General features: G+C 40.0%; 2 protein-coding genes across 4 annotated transcripts; one reads left to right on the top strand and one right to left on the bottom strand.

The window, feature by feature from the left end:
- Positions 1-150: 150 nt before the first annotated feature.
- Positions 151-5378, bottom strand: vma12 (vacuolar ATPase assembly factor VMA12). 2 transcript variants are annotated; one of them, XM_088300461.1, is made up of 7 exons: positions 5080-5378; positions 4219-4410; positions 3993-4066; positions 3812-3901; positions 2814-2856; positions 1849-1961; positions 151-1692 (listed from the first exon to the last, which is right to left on the bottom strand). In XM_088300461.1, the coding sequence occupies exons 2-7, from the start codon at positions 4400-4402 to the stop codon at positions 1597-1599; spliced, it is 600 nt and encodes a 199-aa protein (XP_088156587.1). In that variant the 5' UTR covers positions 4403-4410; positions 5080-5378; the 3' UTR covers positions 151-1596. The 2 variants fall into 2 exon arrangements, with proteins under 2 accessions (XP_088156587.1, XP_088156586.1); XM_088300460.1 differs by having other exon boundaries at positions 5084-5377.
- On the top strand, positions 5077-21225 carry poldip2 (polymerase (DNA-directed), delta interacting protein 2). Of its 2 annotated transcripts, none has more exons than XM_088300458.1 (11): positions 5077-5300; positions 15903-15978; positions 16220-16317; positions 16434-16533; positions 17037-17112; positions 17266-17373; positions 17533-17669; positions 17841-17867; positions 18827-18952; positions 19756-19835; positions 19946-21225. In XM_088300458.1, the coding sequence occupies exons 1-11, from the start codon at positions 5122-5124 to the stop codon at positions 20058-20060; spliced, it is 1122 nt and encodes a 373-aa protein (XP_088156584.1). In that variant the 5' UTR covers positions 5077-5121; the 3' UTR covers positions 20061-21225. The 2 variants fall into 2 exon arrangements, with proteins under 2 accessions (XP_088156584.1, XP_088156583.1); XM_088300457.1 differs by having other exon boundaries at positions 15897-15978.
- Positions 21226-21239: the final 14 nt, after the last annotated feature.

The raw sequence follows: 21239 nt of genomic DNA, 5'->3' as shown, positions 1-21239 counted from the left end.
TTGTACTGATTCAGAATATTCTCTCATTTTTTTTCTCTCACACATCAGATTTTCATGATCATCATAATATAACATCATGTAATACTCACCCATCCATCGTCCAAAACACTTTTATGTGTATAGTACTTTCACAAATTTAAGAATTAAGGGTTAAATTCAGCAAAAGGTTTAATTATTTTTCTAAAACCTCATAGCCATAAATGTCAACGCATGGTAAAATCCATATGCACAAGCTTTCTATGGGTGAAAATGAAAAACAACAGATGAAAACATCTCAAAAACCTGATATGCTAAAAAACAAACCAGCGTCAAAACTACATTTAAGGACCCATAAAGCAATCTGTTATTAAAATTTGCCATTGAGCAGTGTAATCACAGCTGGTTTATAGGTATCTAATAGAGCTAGCAATTTCAACAAGGGTGGGTCAAAAATTGTCGGCACTTTTATTATTTCCATTTATTTGCACAAACGCAAGAATAAAAGAAACAAAATACATAATTTCTCAATATAGTCACAAGCCTTTCCAGTGTACTTGGGACAAGCTTGAGAATTCCATCTGAGAAGAGAGTTTGGTTGCTCATACAACCGTTTAAACACCGCTTCAAGCACTACTTCATTTGAGAAATGTTTATAATCTCGGAAAGCAGCGGAGAGATGATAGTTGCAAGGCACGAGGAACCCTGCAAATTGGGTGTTAACTCACCGATGGTAATGCGCTGGACTGTGTTCATTAATTTTGCTTGTTCAAACTTGTCTGTGGCCAAGGTTGATGGACGTCCTGGCTGCTCCTTTTGAATGTTTCATGCATGTCCAGCCACTTAGAAACTTCTCAATCAAACTCATATAGCTAGTGCAATTTTTCCATATAAGCCTCCGGTGAATTTCGGCGCCTGATGCACCATCTGACCGTGAAAAACAGCACACGCATTGAACTTCACTTGCGCATTGTACTAGTGGAGCGGTTAGTGAAACCAATTTGTGTGTCCAAAAAAAAAAAAAAAAAAACAGGCAATCAACAAGTAGATCAGCTGATCATGTGACACTGCAGGTTGCATGTGCATGAAAAATGCGCCAACAAAAAACAAAAGCAAGTGTTTGCTCAAGATTAATGTGTAGGACATTTATTTGACTCACCCTTGTATATATATACTGTCATTAAAGTGAACGCTGCCTTTTCGTGATTGGCTATTCACAAATTCACTTCTTCATGATTTTCAAGGCGTAACCTATCAGCTATTTGTATTGTTTTGCTCTTTTGATAATTTTTTTTTTTTTGCTTTTCACAGCAAGGCTTGGCCCCTTTACAATGCAAATAGTGGAGTTTACTGTATTTAAAGATCGGTAAACACTGCACCTAAAAGCAATAACCATTAGTACTTTTTCTGCACCTTTTATACCATTCATAAATTATTAGTTCGGGTCCATTTTTTTGCCTCCAAGAATTGAATCCCTAAGAATTTTCAAAGAAATTGAAATGTTTAAATGTGAAGGCTCTATTAGTCCAAAAATGCCAATACAATATGACCTTATTAAAAGGTTGATATTAAATAGCGTTTTTCTTTCCTGATTTTAGTGTAGTTCCCTTGTTCATTGGGCTAGGGTTCCCCAAGTTCCCCTTCCATAGTCCGGACCAGGACGTACAGCTCAGCTAGCCCCACCACAGATGTTGCGATGACAGCAGATATCACCCGCTGGGGAGGAAAAAAAGGTCAAAGTTAACAGGTTTTTGGATATTCCTAACGTAATGTCTGTAATTTGGCGCACACAGGTTTGGGTTAAGTGTTCAGCTATGGAACAAGTCACAGATTTCAGTAGTAGCTCAAAGCAGAATAAAGACAAATTCTTACCGCAGTTGTTTCTGTGAATAGGTACTGACTGCCCATGTAGGAGCAGGCAAACGTAGCAACTACTGTGACCAAGAAGTTGAAAACGGTCACAGCCACAGCTTTGGCTGATCGCACTTCAGAAACAGAAAAATGTGCATTGCTCATAATGTACTGTATTATTTATTATATGGCACAGATACAGTTTAAGAACATTAATTACAGGGGACATATTCAAATATTATTTTCAAGATTTAAAACTGTACCCAGATGTTTCAACACTTATGTGGCATGCTTTCAATAACACTTCTTTCTAGTCAGTCAATATAAGACTGAAATTAAAAACATGAAATGGACTGGTACCCTTAGGGCTCAGACTAACGGTCTTTTTTTTCTTTTTTTTCACTAGGTGGAGCACAATGGCTCCTAACCTAAAATTTTAGGAGCGCAAGTAGACAATTTAGGTGTGCACACAGTGAATCAACTGGCAAAGTTAATATTTCACAATATTACTGAGAAAAGGGTATGGAGTGGGAGTTTTTGAGCAAAAAAAAAGAATAAAATAAAATGTAGACTTTTTTTTTTTTTTTTGCAGATACACAAGTAGATGAAACCTTTACTTGTTCTGTCCCAAATTGTAAGGCAAAATGTCACGATTTAGGGGCAGACTAGAGCCCTGAACATTCTTGAGCCAGATGATGTATTCATCTGCTGCCCAAACGAGGGAATCGCACACCATTTGCAAGCTCAACACACCGTATTGCAGTAACCTCATAAACCTAGGAAAAGTAATTATCACAAAGTGAATTTTCACAGAATATGTCCCCGGCAATTGGCTGGCAACCAGTTCAAGGTGTCCCCCGCCTACTGCCCGAAGATAGCTAGGATAGGCTCCAGCACCCCCGCGACCCTAGTGAGGAGAAGCGGTACAGAAGATGGATGGATGGATGTCCCCTTTAAGTGATGTGAAAACCGTAGAACAGACTAACCTTGCTGTCCAAAGTCTGCCAGTGTTCCATTGCGGTTCATTTCCTATGGAGTAGAAATATAATCAATAGGCAAGAGTTTACAGTGTTGAAATAGTGGAATAGAGCAAGACATGAAGGGTGATGGTCCCTCTATGTGCAAAATAAAAAAAATATGGAGTAAAAATAAAGCAGCCTAAAATTTGAACGACGAATATGAAAACAATATTTTCAGCAGCTGCATTAACATAAGAAAACTGTTGAGGCATTGGGCCATTACCTGACAGTGTGCAAACATTTTTTGTGAGTACTCTAAAATACAGATTCTTGCTGTTTAAGATGATAAATACAATAGTGCAGCTGTGCGCAAACTACAGCCCGGGGGCCACATGTGGCCCGTTACATGTTTTAATCCAGCCCGCTGAACTTGAAAAAAAAAATAAATGAATAAACCTTGTTCATGTTTTATTTTCTAAATACTGTGGTTTTTCAAAGACATATATATTCTTGTAATGCTATTGTTCGCTTTTATTTAAAATTAAATGTATTTTTTTTCTCCGGTAAGGTGAGGTTACCAAAGCACTACATCAATCTGCTCCTGGTCCGGCCCCTCTGTCAAATTTCTTCAAAATTTTAGAACCCATTGTGGCCCGCCAATCAAAGAGTTTGCCCACCCCTGCAATAGTGTCTATGGACTCAAGTCCATCCCACAGTGTGTTCTAAACCGTATTGTGACTACGTTCATGCTATGGAACTAATGCAAAATCTTCCAAACCCTTTGCAGTGGTTATTTTAATGTAGTGTGTCAATTTTAAATCTGCAGTTTTTTTATTCTACAAATTTTTCTGTTTGGTGGGTTTAAAAAAGTTGTCTGAAATGGATGGATGGATGGATGGATGGATGGGTGGATGGATCTGAAACTAAGAATCACAAATACAAAACCTGCTGGGTTCAATTATTTAAATCGTTTAAATACTTTTAATGTAAATCCCGTTCCTATAGGTGATCACACATTTATTTACCTGATTGTTTACATTACGAGTCATCTTGTTGTATTCCTCGTTTGCTAGTCTGGCTTTAATGATTTCCAAGCGTGCGACAAGCTCAGGGTTCTGGAATTAGAGGAAATCAACACATTTGTTTTGCATTTTTGTCCAACTCACTTTGCTGACGGTGTTCGACAAACATCCGTAATGGACTTACTCTGGGGGGCTTCACAACCTCCGCCAGGTGCAGTGAACTATCCTCCAACAAGTCATGCAAAAAGAATGGATGGCCTAGAAAAAAGAGACGTTACAAAGTATGGTATACATCCACAATCATTGGTGAATGTAAATTTCAAACGAATGGAAACAAAATGCATGTGTGTGTGCGCGTGTGTTTGGGCTCCCAGAGAGAGGAAAACATGCTTGCGGTGACATCACGTTACCTTCATCCTGAAGGTACTTCTTCAGTTGTCTCGCTGTCGTAAACGCCAGATTAATTTGTCCTTTCTTTTCAATGAGAGCCATCAATTGGGTTCTCAGCTCTTCGGGCAGAGATGAGTCCGTCTGCTCCAACAGTTCTGACACTCTGTTTCTGAACAGATCTCCGACCACGAACGCTGAAGCCATGATTCCATCTAACGACGCCAATGTATAGTATATTCGCAGGGAATGTGCAACAAAGGGATATGTCTATGACTATGTTAGAAAGCGGTTCAAAAGCTCAATATAATTCCATGCAAGCGGCCATGTTTTACTCAGGAAGCGTTTGACGGAAGGCTCACGTGATGACTTGTGTAAACAGAATTATTTTTTAAATTACACATTTAAAAAGTATGAAACACCATCTTATAATATATTTTTAGTGTTTTTTGTGTTTTATTGTATGGGATGAAATTAATTAATTTTTCTTGCCAAATTAATATCATGATCACGTCTCATCCCACGTGATTGTTTGGTGCCTTCAGGTTTCCCCGTATTTTTAACTTCTCCGCACAAAACCCCGTTAAATTAAAGAATTTACCAAGAATGTCGTTTTTTGTGTATTATCAACTGTTACTCCCTTTGGGCATGACCCATCCCTGCATTGTCAAAGATTATATTACTGTAATAAAAACATCCACGTGTCGTTCACAAACCCAATGACTAAAAAGTCATCTGAACAAGTAAGTTACCTACAGACGTCAAGTCGTGCAGGCTTTTGAAACATGTCAGCGTAAACGACGTTCGTAATAAAGATTCAGTTCGTACTATTTTCTTTTCCCCTGAAGGCAGCATCGGTACCTTGTACGTACGTACGTACTTACGTACTTGTCTGCGTGCGTTGAAGTGTGCCACCAGCAACAAAGATGGCGGCCTGTGCGTTACGTAGAGGTCTGCTGAGTACTTTCACTAAATACAACAATAAACACGCACATAGATTATTAAATGTGGCTGACTGCAAGTTCGAATTGCATAGATCACAGTTGGAATGCCGAGCCTGCGGAATGTACGGCGTCGCTCAGCAGAGGAGGTTCTTGTCGTCACGGTAAGACACACCGCCAATGTCCTCCTACTGTCAATGCTAACAAGCTAAAGACCTAGCTAGCTTCCTTCCTGAAGATGGTATCGTGGGAAAACAGTCAGGAATTGTTGTCACGTGACAACATTTACACGTGGTACCCACATTTTAAACGAATTTATAACTATGAGCATGGGCCATTAAAATTATTGCGAAACTGCCTTGTGTCATTCATTGGCATTTGTCCAGCGTAAATTTGGTAATGCCTTGTCGTCCGTGAGCGGAAGCACTTTTATACCATTTGTTTCCCACAATAATTCCTCTAATCATACTTTAACCGATCGTGTTGTAGTTAGCAGTGATATTGGTTTGGTGTTTGCCCCCATGCCATTGCCCATTACCGTCAAATGCTGTATATTGGCCATATTGTACATCATGCATGTCAATATTCTGTGTGTTCTGTATCGCACCTGTATTTGTGAGTAAACTAATAATGTGGTGAGAAAAGTGACAGTTTTACATTATGTTTCAGGTTAATTACACACTTAAAACCAAGGAAAACCAAAATCTAACAAAATTCTGAAATATTTTGTTCTGTTTTAATTAAATTCTCAAAGCTGGGCAGTCCTTCCCCTGGGCAGAACGGTGCGGCCCGGCCGTCGCTCATTTTTCGGGTGAGGGTTGACGAATTTTAAAAAAGCGTTTAATTATTTTGTGGATGTGACAACATATGTAATATGTTGTCCATTCCTGCTTTGGTTGCCTGACCGTGGTTCGGGGGACGCAGGGGAAATCTCACTCCGAGGTTGTAGTTGCCTCTGCGACTAGGCCGTCTATTTTTATGAATAAGGCCGGAGGGTCAAGGCCGGAAGGCTACCCAGATCGTGGTCCAAGAGCGGGGGACTGACCAGCAAAAAAGCATCAAGTGCCCAGCCCTGGAAATTGCCTTCCTGTGTAGATTATACGAGATGTATTTCATAAAAAAATAGAAGTGAGTAAAAAAACAACTTGTGGTCATCTGGGCCACCATTCTCTTGAAGGCCCAAATCAATGACAGTAAGGGAAAAAAACACTGGGAGTCACACAACCGTTTGGACAGCTTTTGAGGATGTTGTTTTCTTTTTTTAGTCAATCATGACTCTCCCTTGTTTACCTGTACACCCGTGGACTTTTCCAAGCATGTATTTTCTGAGCATTCCTCAACTTTCCCAGGCTTTAGTTGCCCCTTTCCCAGCTTTTTTGGAACACTTGTGTTTTGATCAGAGGTGTCATTCGTCATTCACCACCCAGTCGCCATCGTCAATCTGTCATCGTTATTTTGAACCACCCTCACGTTATTGCCAAATTCCAGTTCATATTACAGTTTTTGACCACTATTTTAACGCAGTCCAAAAATCTTCTGTCTTCTTCGCCATGCGTTGCGGATAGCATTCAGCATCGAGAATATTCTTACATCAGCACAGTACACGTTCACACACACACACGCACATACACACACACACAGTGTGGGAATTAAAAATGCCTTAGTCATGTTTTCGTCATCAAAGACCCATGTTTAGCTTGTCAGCGTCTTGATAATGCAATGAGAAAAAGGGCCGTCACTAAAACTATTTTGTCACTCATCGTTGACGAGAACAACACTGACACGGTGTGAGACTGGAATAACGAAGGTTTTTAAAACAGCACTTTCTCTACAAGTATTGATATTGAGTTGAATTCTTTCAGTGGATCGTCCTTTTAAAGAAAGCTATGCTATGTGGCAGACAGCGAAGCTCTGTGAGCTCACACATTGTCAATTACACATTCCACCTATATGTTACAAAGAGCCCAATTTGCACTAACACTGTTGTCGTTGTATTTGACTTTAATTTATTCCCATTAGAAACATGAAGCATAAAATGGACATTGGTGGTAATTGAGCCACTCAGACAGTTCTTTTCTTATACACGACAATAACGTGATGTTAACGTTCGTATATGTCTCCATTTAACGACGAGATCGAGGAGCGCCACCTCATTCCCGCCAAATATTTCTAACTCCTCCTGCCTCATTCCTCTGGTGATGACAGATTATAAAATTAACCCTTCTCGTGGGACAATATTTACTTCTGTAAAACTGCGCCACATTACATCATTTTTTTGGGTGCACGTCAGTCATTTTCGTCATGCTTTGTACGCATGCGTGTCACATATTAGACATTTTGAGTTCACATTAGTTGTACATTTTTATAATGTGGACGAGTACATAAAAAGATTGGAATTAACAAAGGATCCAAATTGGGCACCAAGTTTGGCAGTATGAACGAGCCTCAGTGTATCTTATGAAACCGGTTTATCATAGAATCTTTTGTCTTATTGCTCATATTTTGCGGGTCAATACTTCATATGGTAACTCAAGGAACTTTACATGGCTTTTCCGTATTTATCGCTGGCAGTATAAGAGGATGTTAATTGTGTATGAGCTTTTTCTTACAACTTCGTATTGGGATATAATGACCTGAGACATCATCTATGTTTGTAGATGTAGCCAATCTCGGTGGCGGCTTTCGCTTTTCAAGTAAGTTGTGTGAAAAATGACTGCTGTCCTGACGACTGGCTTTTTAATTCCTTCACCTTTCTCTTCCTCAGCTCGCTTTTCGGCAGAAAGTCGGTATCATATTTTCCATGAACAGTCCAAAAATCCCGCTCCACATTTCCCTTCTTTGGGATTGCATGATCGACTAGCAGATTAGGCAAACGCACTTCAAAAATGTCATTGTGAAAAACACCTCCTCCTCCCATTCCGTATTAAAGTGATACGTTTTTGTCTTCTTACTTGGTCCAGCACCCCCACTCATGTTTATACCCCCCTTGAGTTCAAGAGAATAAAACGAGGGCTTAAAATAGGAGGTAACCAACTCTCTATCTTGTTAGTTGTGCTGCACTTAGCACCGTTGTTTGCGCATGCGTGGTGACCTATGTGTCACCAAAAAAAAATAAATCAGATGTCATCTGACTGGGTGCCCTGTATCAATCAGATGACGGATAATGATAGGCTGACGTCTATTTTTAATAACATGCGATCTACCTATACTACCTTTGCGATCAACTGGTTGATCGCGATCGACGTAATGAGCACCCCTGATCTAGTGAAAAGAGGTGTGTAATATGGACAAAAAAAGTTTTCTAGAATGTTTTTGTCCATTTATGAAATGCATGTATAAATAAACATACATCTCTCGCTCTCTCTTCTTTCCTCTTTCCCCTTTCTCTACTTTCTGTCTCTCTCTCTAACTATGAAGCTGATACTGTTCCATTTGTCAAGAAAGAAAATTAAAAAGTCCTACAATGGCTCCGGTCATACTTGGAGGAAAGGAGCTATTCTATGACCGCTGGAAGTTTTGCTTATGATTGAATGGTCATGACGTGTGGGGTCCCTCAAGCCTCCGTCTTTGGACACCTTTTGTTTATTCTGTGTATATTACGTTTGGTCGGCTGCTTCAGAGCGCCAATGTCAGTTTTCATGGCTATGCAGATGACACACAGCTATATTTAGCAATGTCCCCAAATGACATCTGTTCAGTTTAGGTTTGTGTCAGTGTCTAAAGCAAATTAACAACTTGCTAAACCAAAATTTACCAAAATTATTACCGTATTTTCACGATCATAGGGCGGACCTAGAAGTTGCAATTTTTCTCCAAAATGGACGAGGCGCCTTATAATGTGTTTGAGAACGACTATTGTGAGGATCTTGAAACTCAGTACTCTGTTGTGCAAATATTGATGAGATGATAAATATTTACTATACGTTTTTGTTTAGTTTTTTTTTAACTTTATTAACATGAACCAACCCAACAGTTATTCATAAGTACATAATATAGAAATTACAAAACAAGCCAGGGGGATTTTAAACAAAAATTATATATAAATGATATAAAGCTACAGTTTTAATGTTTACTATACTTTTTTTTATGTTTACAATACGTTTGCCGTCGAACCTCTTCGTTGTGATGACGTCAGCCATTTCTGTGTTCCGGCCTGAGCGCGTCTGCTAAATTGTAAACGTAGCCGTCGTCTTATTTTATGTTTCTATACGTAATTGTTGCAATACAACATTTCTGTTCATAGCTGCTTGCTCTCCGCCCAAACGCGGTTCGAGTCAGACTTCTGTTAAAAGTCGAGTTTACATCGAAGCAATTCATTTCAGCGATTAGCGCGCTTAGCGCCTCCGTGCTCGCCTCCTCGTTTAGCACGCTGCTTGTTTGCGGAGTTGTTTATTTGCCATCACGTAGCTTGTGGCTTCTGCTGTGCGCGGACTTACATATAGTTCAAATAAAGTCCGTTCTGCTGCGGCGCAAGATAGCTTGGCGCGGTGCATTTAAATAGCGGCAAAAGAAATCACTACCGGGTCAACGAGCGACTGGGCAACCCTTTTTTTTAATCCGTACTGCATGACAGGGCGGCAATTTTTTTTTATCAGTACTGCGTGAACTAGGGGCACAAACAGCTTTGACGAGCTCAAACTCGCGTTGTCTGAGATCGCCTTTTTCGGTCCCAAAACTATGCAAAAAAACATGTTCCCCAGGGTCCCACGCGCCCCCCTCAGCATCGCACCGCGCCCCACTATTTGAGAATCACTGTGTTAAGCTAAGATCTGTTTTGACATTTCTGCGCCCAGTAATGCGGTGTGCCTTATGTATGCGTTAAATACAGAAATAGCAGCCGCAACTGAGACTGTGTCCTTTAATAAATAGGGTGCGCCCTACGCAGGATGAAAATCTCACCACCACATGATTCAATTTAGTTATGAATTTATGTATGGTGTGGAATTCATTCCTTTTAAAAGAACTTAATGAATCCTATTTTCAGAGGCTGGGTTTCTGGCACTAAGGTACTCTTGTCTTATGTGCCACAGATTGATTCTCCCTCAATTTGAAGCTCCACATTTATTCATTGACTCAGAATTGTTTACATCTTGTTTTGCATCTGAGAAGGATTGTTTGTAACACCCCACAACACTGTGTTGGTGTTCAGTATTCTAAGTAAATCTAAAATGAATTATGTTATGGTGTTGGAGTCGGGTCACCGTGGAAATGAGAAGTAGTTAGTAAATCAACCTTTAAAAGCCAAACTTACTCCAATGCGTGTTCGTTTTTTTGTGCTCAAGAAGAAAAGGGTCAAATAAAGCCTCAACAACTGATTAGAGTTCCGATATTTAGTTTCTTCAATTTCTGGAGTTCAGGAAATAGTACAAAGACAGATATCTGGGCGGCTTTTTCTTAATCTCACGAGAAACTGCACTCGGGCGAGCACAGTCGAAAAATGCGCGCCATCTTTCAGCCCAGCTTCAGTTTTTATAGGAGTTTTTTTATGTCAAGGGTAATGTAGGTTGAATCGGTCGTCCTCGCTCCCTCCCACGGCACGGGTCCACGTCCAAGGGAAGGTCTTCCCCAGGTTAGTCATCGTCTGGATAGTTGATGATGGTCGATTCCCGTCTGGTCCTGTAGACTGGTACGCCAAGGCTGGCCTTCTCCGGCGGGCCGTCTCTCGCTCCGCTGGCATTTTTCTGTAATCTTGTCGGTGTGCATGTGTATGTGCAAGTGTCTGTGCAGGTGTATGTATCCGTGTCTGTGTGCATGCGCGTGTATGTGCAGGTGTATGTATATGTCTGTGTGTGTGTATGCGTATGTGCATGTGCTCCGATCTCCAATTGTTATGTCTTTTGGAATGTGTTTTTCTTTTGATAGCGCCTGTGTGAGTCCTCCAGTGCCCAATTTGGTATGTTTGCATCCCTACAGCCAATGTGGAGAATGTGCTTCGTCATATTTGTCCATGAAGTGCTGTGAGTGTGAGGGCAGCTCATGGACATGCTATGTGCGCAAATCTATTCTCACTACCGAGAATTTCAATAAAGTTCACACATTTAAACCAAGTACTATCAATTTAGCGTATGAGAATAATATAATAAATCAGTAAACATCAGGCCTACAATCCCAGTCATTCTTGTGACCCGTGCTTCTAGTTTCACTTGATAAATGCTTCTTGTTTCATCAATGTTTAAAATATTCAGTAAATATGCACCTGCTAACTTTAATTATCGGCATTCTGTCCCGCATGTGTTTAAAATAATGCCAGTAATCGTAATAGAATCCTTTAATGGCAATAGTTGATAGGTAGGTGTTGGGGTGTTTAACCTTTTTTTTTTTTTTCAACATCACTTCCACCATTTGTTCTTATGTTTTTCCTGTAAATATTATATTATGGTATGAAACTAACCTGAAACCAACAGACTGTAATATTAAATTAATCCCCACTCGATCTCTGTTGTAAAGATTAGCTTTGTAGGGAGCAGAGAAGTATGCATGTTTGTGACCAGCTGTTGTTGTCTCTGCGATGCTGTACGCTTAAGTATATGTCTCTGTGGTTGTGATGGCGCGCATTGGGGAGCTAATGGAATTTGTGACATCTGACAAGTCAAGGTGTTCTTCGCAATCTTGTCAAAGTTATGATCGAGATTACGACTGCAGTGAAGGCTCAATGAGAAAGTGGGATTAACCCTCCTGTATGGATCACGCGGATTGTTTCTATAAGAGGGTATCTTTTCTATAATAAACAAAATCTGAATAGCACATAAAAGCAACACTTTGGTGGAATGTGAAGAACACAAATAACAGAAAAGCGTTTTACAAAAGTGGCTGAATTACACAAAACAGACTGTTTGAATGACAACGGTGTTTAGGAAGTCAGAGGGTACATCTAAAAGAACAAAGCTGAGAGCATAGACATGGACTCGTGTTCATTTTAGGCATGCAGCATTTTGTCACATCAATGGTGGACGGCAATAGTAGAAGATTTTGCTTTTGAAAATTGTTTAGCAAAGTGTACATCTACTGCACATGGACTTTGTCCAGTTTATGTATGTTTGTCAGACATATGTGGGCGAGGACTAAACCCAGGTAGACAAACATAGTGTGCTTCCACTCAGTGTGTATTTACCAAGCAACATTGCCATCTACTGAAGAAATTATGCATTTACTCCCCTTTGACTCTACACATTGAGATTTCCTTTATCACTATTGTCAGATCTATATACAGTGGCGATAAAAAGTCTTCACATCCTGCTCAAATACCAGTATTTTATATGTTGCAATAAATCATTTAACTTATTTCACCATTTCGACCCATGACCTGTGTAAATCAATTTAAAAAAATATTATGAGAGGCTACGGAAATAATCAACAACTGAGATAATGTGGTTGCAGTGTACACACCCTTTCATTGCTGGGGATGTGGTTTTACAGAATTAACCAATCACGTTCAAAATCGTGTTAAATGGGAATTAGCACACATTGCCATTATTTGTAGTGCCTCTGGTTCACTCCAAAGAAAGTTCAGATGTTCTTGTAGGGTTTAAATTGAGTTCTACAGGTTATAGGTCGATTTATTAATCTATGTTGAAAACCTGGCATTTGAACTATAAATGTAACAGGAACGGCAAAATTACGATATTAAAATTGCCACGAGATTGTTGTCTTCATGTCACGATATTAAAAGTAGCACATCTGTTAAAAAGGCCAGATTGTTTTTCTATCTGAGTAGTTCCAGCGCCCTCTGGTGGTTAGTTTATTAGTGCAGTATAATTTGATTTCTGCATGTTTTAGCCACCTACGCTAAGACCCACGCTAATTGCCAGAACATAACACATTTTAAGTTCCTCCTCTAAGGGATTCGATTCACAATGTGCGCTGTGCGTTTTTTAGAAAGTGCCTCAATATTAAGGGTTAGTGATTGTAGATTGTAAATAATTATACTATATAATTAGGACCTCAGCTAATTAGTGTTGTGTACATTTACATGTAATTGCTCATGTTTATTCTATTTGTATTTATATTTTGTTTCCTACAAAACTACTCACAAAGCAAATTAAACAGTCCAATTAGAACTGACATGAACAAAACTGTTATTTATATTTTTTCAATATGAACTTTTTTCCTCACAATATTCTGAGTTTTTATTCAGCATCATGAGTTTTTTTTTTTTTTTTTAATAATACTAATATACGGTGACTGACTGCAGGAAGCGTTAATGTTCAGCGAACTAAAGTTCCAGCGAGGAGGCCAACCGATTTCACAGCTGAGTGTGGCTGCATTGATACTATGTAACATTTAGTGGCTATGCATAGCCTAGAGCTGTTACGTTCCAAAGAATTAGAAGGCATGTTGGAGTTACGTCGCCTACAGTCGAATAACTGGGGCCAATCCTCATCCAAATAATTGTGCGCATCTACTCATTCCCACTTCAGTCTCCCGACTGGTGCTTTTATGCTGTGCGTCCTCACCGTGATCAGCAAAGAAGCAGTGTGCCACATCCTAACAGCATAATCTATGTACTAGGGCTGGGCGATTGCTGTAATATCATTTTCCCAATTTAACATGCAGATTTGTTAATTATTAAAACTACAATTAACATTTTCAATAACTGCACAGGATGATACATGCTGTTGTGAGTAGGGTTTCATGGTTGATGATGAAAACAAGATTAATTTATGTTTATCAGATTATATGTTTATTTACATTCGTGGCGCACATTTTACAACCATAAACATTTTATTCTTCGAGAAAAAAAAAATGTCACTTGCCCAAGTCGGGCAAGTAATTTGGCCACTCGGGCAAGGCAAATTTTAGTGGCACTTGCCCTATGGGCAAGCAGATTTTAAAGTTAACTGCGAACCCTGCACAGTCAGACTCAAACAGGGATCCATGTGGCGACTCGACCACAAGTCGGATGTAGATGCAAAATGCTTGACATGTCTAAGCTCACGTCCCGATGTTGTCCATATCGGGAAGTACGGTTTGCGACAAATATTTTCGTACCTCTTGTCGGCTACTTTCATGAAGTGTTTAAATCCTGTGTGCGCCACTGTAGCCAGAGGAACTGAATCTTTTTCGCGTCCACCTCTGAGACGTTCTCTCGTATGGTGTCGCCTCCGTTATGTGCTGTTGTCACTTGTCGAACCTTGCTTGCTTCTCACTTTGAACTTTTAGCACAAGCTCCAAGTCAACAGCATGGTTGTGTTGTGGGTGGTGAAAAAGAAAAGGTTGGACGCGCTGTTTTGGGTGCTTACGATGCACTTTGCCGTTCGTGTTCTTTTGCTCAAACATCGTCTTCATGAAACCCAAAACATTTCCAAACAACAGATGTCGAATTTATTTTCGGGACAAGGGCAAGAGGAACAAATTCAACTAACGTTACTTCGCCTTCAGCCGTGTCAGCCGCTTCTGGATTTGAATCGCCAGCTATGACCACGTTGTCTGTTTTCTTTCTTGTTCAGATGGGTGGAGTCATGTGACTAGAGGCGCTGTAGCCGTCTTAAAGGGGCATGAACATTGCCGCAGACAGAAAATACTTTTCTTTTCTTTTTTTTTTTAAACACCGAATTTACTGACTTGGACAAAATGATGTCGGTCATAGTAATACATTTCGGTAACAATAAATTTTCGGTTTATCGCCCAGCCCTACGATGTACCTCTGCTCACTTCTTCAGTTCTTCATTCTTTTATAAATCTGCCACAAAGAGGTTAATCCTTTTGATTTGTTGAAGTGGTCGTAGGTAGGGACGTTCACATGAATTTTTGTGGCCATTGATCACTGTTTTTGCAATGAAAGTACAACGAAAGTACAATCATTTCCAATGGAGATTTTGTAATCGGTACCCTCAGTGACTCTTGTAGTACCAAGGGGAAAGCAGAGTGGGCGTGCTCATATTCCTCATTAAAAGTAGGCGTTTTTTAAGTTGTCACGCATTTCCTAATTTCTCCAAAATTAATGGATAAAAAAGAAAATGATAACTAATTTCAGTTTCCTGATTGAAAAAATATGAAAAATGGGCCATCTTGGCTGGAGACATACTTAAATGCTCGCTATATTTTGGCCACAAACTTTCAGTATTTCACCCATCTGAAATTATGAATATGGTTAAATATTCTTTTAAAACGCAGTATAAAAATATTGTAATGATGGTAAGGCCATGCACCTCTCTGCATGATTCAATTCAGTGGGCCAACACGCACTTCTTGGTGAGGTAGGCGAGCTCCACGCATGACTTCAGAAATTGCTTTTATTTGGGTTAGGGTTGCACTCGCTTCCAAACCCAGAAACGTGTTCTTAGCGCGTGTTTGCACGCATGAGTGGCTGATGTCATTACACTGTTGTGTGTGATCCACCACCTGCCAATGTTTCAAGCATGAAGATTTTAAAATATTGTCCTCTGTACACACATTGCTGGTTTATTTTTGTTCAGCTGTAACAAGGTTCTAGTAACATTTTTCATCAAGTATCAATTTTGAGCATTGTTTCAGTTCATTTGTCCTCAATTCCGAAACAAACACGCTTCCCATCTATTGGTACTGCATGCATGCTTGTGCTTACAGACGTTACTTGAGGTTGTTTTGACAATGTTGTCTGCAAGTGAATACTTTCTAAAATACTACTCATTGTTATGTAAATTTTCATATTGCTGCTAGAAAGCCCATAGCTCTTATGATTGTGCAGAAGTATGTCTCTCACCACAGAATTATCCTTGTGAAGGCTAAAATTAGTTTGTAATCACAAGACAGTATGTATTGACTTTGCCTGTATTTGGTAGGAACAGGCCCGAAGGGAAGATTTTGGAGACCGTGGGGGTGTTTGAGGCTCTGAAGCAGCACGGCAAATACGAGACGGGACAGGTAAGAACTTGCATATTCATGGGGGTTAAGTGGCCACACTTTAGAGCGGTTGCAGAGTGGGCGCCAATAAACACATTCAAGTTCCCGACACGGTCAGTTTTTGATTTTCTTTTGCAATTTTGTTTTATCATCTTGATGTTAACAGGTTTCAAACATATTTTATACATGCGTGTAATGCTTTGCTAAAGACTTTTTCTCTCATTTGATTTATGATGATGTTGATGATCTGTGTCGTTCTCAGCTCTTTCTCCACAGCGTCTTTGGCTATCGAGGTATTGTCTTGTTTCCATGGCATGCCAGACTGTACGACAGAGACATCACACCTCCCGTGTCTGACAGGTAAAGCACCCGAGCCATTTTAGATGACTGGGCTTTGCCGGTTTAGGCTACATCTTGCTCCTATGTTAGCACCACCCTCGCATCTTTGATTGTATTTGCCTTTTTTTTCCACACAGCAAGCCAGAGCCTCCTGGTGCCCATGGCTCAAAGGAAGTGAAGGGGAAGACCCACACTTACTACCAAGTTCTGATCGACACTCGAGACTGCCCTCACATTGTAAGTCGTCATGTTTTCATTCAGAACAATAAAGGAGATTGTTGTGTACTTGCTTTTTTTCCATAAAATGTTTTGTACTATAATGTACGTATTTAATAACACCCAGTTTTGAATAGTTAATTTGGAAAGACTCTTTACCTTTTTTGTTATGGTAGCACATTGCTCAGTACTTTGAGCTGTTCATTTACAAACACACGAGAGCAGCACAATGTTTATTTTTTGGACTTTCCATTAATGATTAACTTGCTTCACATTTGGCATTATGCGGGATGTACTGACGACTACTGGTCGCACAATACAAACAAGTAAATACTGCATGTGAACTTCTGCTTTCAATTGGATCCTTGCCTCATCATCTCTCTCTCTAGAAACATGTGACGGCTACTTTGATACTCAGGTGCACATATAGTCTTAAAAATGTTGTGAAATTGACTGCATGCAGCACCCGATTGACTTATTTACACCTCTTATTGAATAATGTTGGCCCGTGTTGCATTTGACAGTCTCAGAGGTCTCAGACGGAGGCGGTGACGTTTCTGGCTAACCATGACGACAGCAGAGCGCTTTACGCCATCCCAGGTACGCACCTGTGTCATCTGTCATCTAGCTCGCTTCTGAATCGCACCGCGTGATGTGAAAATCTGACTAAACCCCGCTCTGTTCAAGATGCAGTAATCCACCTTGATATAAGATCCCATAACATTTGTTTTAAGATGTCTCTCTTTCCACCAGGTTTGGATTATGTGAGCCACGAAGACATCCTTCCCTACAACTCTGCAGAGCAGATTCCCATCCAACACGAGCTGTTTGAACGCTTCCTCATGTACAACCCTGCCAAATGTAAGCACTCACACCCAGTCTATTATTTTTCTGGAGTTGCCAAGAATGTCGGTTTCTTTATTGTGTACCTCCGCCTCCTTTTGACTTGTGCCATTTTTATTGTCACCGTCAGTGTAACTTTTGCTCCTCACTTAACTCGTCATTTTCGGTCCATTGTAGCACCACCATTCATTGCCAGAGACACCCTAAAAGCATGGCAGGAAAAGAACCATCCCTGGTTGGAGCTCTCAGACGTCCACAGGGAGACCACCGAGAACATCCGGGTCACTGTAATCCCTTTCTACATGGGAATGAGGGTAAATAATTACCATGCATTGCAACTCCAATGTTAGATGTCGTGACTGGGCCCTCATGATGTTGTTAGCGCAATCACAATGGTACTTTTGGGTTTCCAGGAAGTCAAGTTGCTATAAATATTCATTGTGATTTTCTTTCTCTCTACTCGATCTTGCTCTGTCTGTATTCAGGAAGGCCAGAATTCTCATGTCTACTGGGTGAGTAGTGGAAAATAATATGCCACGATTATACGGTACATACACACGACCATAAAATATCCTGTAGACAGTTTTAATGATGTACACCCTCTTTCGTTTAATAAAAAAAATATATGTATAACTGTTTAATTTAAAAAAACAAAACTTTATTATTTTATTATTATTATTTTATTTATTTATTATTTTATTACATTTATGTGAGGTGATCTTATGCCATATTTTTTCTAACTTGATGCTGTATCCAACACATTTAAATAATACATACACTTTTCCTGACATAAATGTTTCAATTCGGTAAATTGGATGAGTTTTTAAACCCTTTGTATGCATGCACCTTACACATCTTGTCACACGCCTGAAATGAAATCAACTAGAATTATGTGTTAAACAATCTATGTTCTACCTCATGACAAGTGACAAGTATATGGCAGCTAACTTGTCAATGGTGAGCTTCTTGTGAGAGGCACTAAAATGCTAATTTTTGTCAGCTGGTACAAACGGAAAAAGTGTACCAGTCGCAGAAGAGTTCGATCACAATAAGTTGTTCAATTCTGTCTGGCTGTAGCGGTGCCGTATACACAGTGTGTATGTAGTGCATGGGCACGGCTGCAAACAAGCACCCAACCATCAGCACAGTGTTGACACCGTCACTGAGTGGTCGAGTGTGTGTCGATTTGGGGCGATGCGAGTCTTAGCACTGAATGATTATGGTTCAGACAGTTAAGTCACTTAAATGTGGCTCAGGATCTATGCATTGGCGGTGTGGGGGTGGTTATTTAATGGAGCACCACTGTGCTGAATTGTGTTTCTTATAAAAGCAGAGTTTTTCTAGCGAGCTTAACTTCATTTGATCTTTTACCAAGAAAATCTGACCTTTCACCAATGGGTGTGTGGTCAACTTTTCTATCCATTGTAATATACTGGCAGTGTGTGTGTTAACTGTGTGTCATCCTGTCAAGTGGCGATACTGCATCCGTTTGGAGAACATGGGCAATGAGGTGGTTCAGCTGAGAGAGAGACACTGGAGGATCTTCAGCTTGTCTGGAACCTTGGAGACTGTCAGAGGTCGCGGCGTGGTTGGCAGGGTCAGTGCAACTCACTCACACTCTTGACTGAATCCTAAAGTGATGATGATTCAAAGGACCGAACAAAATAGAATAGCAATTCATGGGATTGGAGTAGTGAAGTGAATTTAATTTACTCACTTGACCCAGGATCTGACAGGAAACGGGATTTTTTTTTTTTTGGGCTGAACAATTTATGTATTACGTTTCAAAATCGTGATCTTGAATAACACAAGTGCGCGATCATTACAGCTGCCTTTTTTTTAAGCGCAGTTATCCTCCAGACTCACTAGTCAGTAGTGGCATGCTACTCGTGCATGGTAGTCATCCGCTCCTCTAGTTCTAAGGAACTAATACCCACCTCCGTGGCTGCAAATAAGATAGACTTCTAACTAAAGGTGCACGAGGAGTCGCTAAGCATGCAACACACTAATCATAGAGTGACAACGTGAAAAGACGCTAACTGCTGAACCAATTTGAATTGTATTCTTGCAAAAGTTTCACTCTTCACAGAAGTCCGGCTACAACTGTGTTAGGGGGAGAGCAACTAGCTCTGAACAGCAAACTAGGATGACAAATACAAATCTATAGAATAATGAAAACAGCTGTGAATTAAGAGCACGCTTGACTCACAAGCCACACCACAGGATAATCTTTCTAGAACAACCAAGTGTTTGTCTTGGCTGACTTTCTGTGGAAAAGTTAAAAAAAAAAAAAACTCAAATGAGGTCCCATTATATGCGTGTGCTCCGCTTTAGTCACTCACAAACAGAAAGAAAATCCTATTCCAGTCTTGTCATTCTGGGCTTGTTGTGTGATTCAAGGAGCCAGTGTTGTCCAAAGAGCAGCCAGCATTTCAGTACAGCAGCCACGTCTCTCTACAAGCCCCCAGCGGCCACATGTGGTGAGTTTTTCTTCTTTATGTGATGTAAACACTAATGTTGTGTTTAGCTATTTTTATTCTGCTCTCCTCTTTGCGTGTAACATCGTTGCCTTCCTATTTTTTATTTTCAGGGGCACATTTCGCATTGAGAGAACTGATGGCTCCCATTTTGATGTGCGCATTCCTCCTTTCTCCCTGGAGAGCAACAAAGATGATAAAGCCCCCCCTGCAGGCTACACATTCTAACTGCGAGTAGTCGCCCCACCCTATGTTATCTTTGCCTTCAAGTATCAGAAAAACGAGCGAGTTAAGGAAAGGGACTTTATAGCATTTTTTCGATCTTCCAACTGCACATACACTTGTCCCATTTTCCTGGTTGAGTGATTACAAATGTGCATGGCAAGGTTAACGTGATTTAAAACCGACTCAGTCTGGATGGGAGGGGTAAGGCAAGTGTGGAAAAAAAATGTGCTGCAGAGCAGCTCATGTTTGCGTCAAATAGCTGAAATATCGACTAGGTTGTGAGCCCTTCCTGCTGGGGTTGTGTTCCCAAAGAAAGCTACTGCAGCCGAGTGTCATTCAATGACTTTGACTCTGAGGTTATTGAAAATATAATGCGTGTTGATTCCTGTTATCCAGTTAACAATTCTTCACACGGCTTTTCTGTTCAGCTGTGCCTGGCTGTTTTTTAATATGAGGGATATTTGAACAGGTTACAGAATAAAAGCATTCACACTTTACAACCTTATTTAACAGTTAACCCATTCTCAAATGAAAACTAATAATTGAAAGTATTTTTTTGCAGATTGATTTTACTCTAGTGTTGTGCAAATGTATTAGACCCCCTTTAAAAAAAAATTCTGCCAAGTGGCAACGGTCAACTTCTGAGTACAAAGCAAGACTAGAATTACACACGCACAGATTAGAGATGAGTCACACTTGAATACTGTTTCTTTTGTTTGAATGAAGTCTAAATCCTATCCACTGGTAATCAGTGAAGTATAAAAAGACGGTGTGTCTCCAAATCTACACAAAATTTCTACCTCTGGTGGAAAGAAGCCGTGTCTGTGTTTCAGTTCCATCTTTAACAAGTCCACCATAGATGAAGCGATCAGAAAACAGCAATACTCCTGCAGTAAGTGCGAATGTGTAAAATGGCTATTTTTATCCCTGAAAATAAAAAAAACAAAGAGTGATGTCTGTTTCTTAGACCCAGAGAGGATGTCTTGCATTCAGGCCAAATTCTTGGTATTGAAAGAGACGTTCCATGAGCCAAAATGAATCTTGCTATTCAAGCAAGGACTCTTTACATAATTGTGTTTTGATAATTGAATTGAAATGCCTATGGTTGGAATACTGTAAATAACAATGTAATTAAAGGCAAATAAATATGTTTTGAAAAAATACTTAATGAACGCCCTGTTC

Source organism: Idiotropiscis lumnitzeri, chromosome 7 (assembly GCF_059441095.1).
Source record: "Idiotropiscis lumnitzeri isolate Australia: NSW breed Sydney's pygmy pipehorse chromosome 7, RoL_Ilum_1.0, whole genome shotgun sequence".
Taxonomy (NCBI): domain Eukaryota; kingdom Metazoa; phylum Chordata; class Actinopteri; order Syngnathiformes; family Syngnathidae; genus Idiotropiscis; species Idiotropiscis lumnitzeri.
This window is presented reverse-complemented; position numbering and strand designations above follow the sequence as displayed.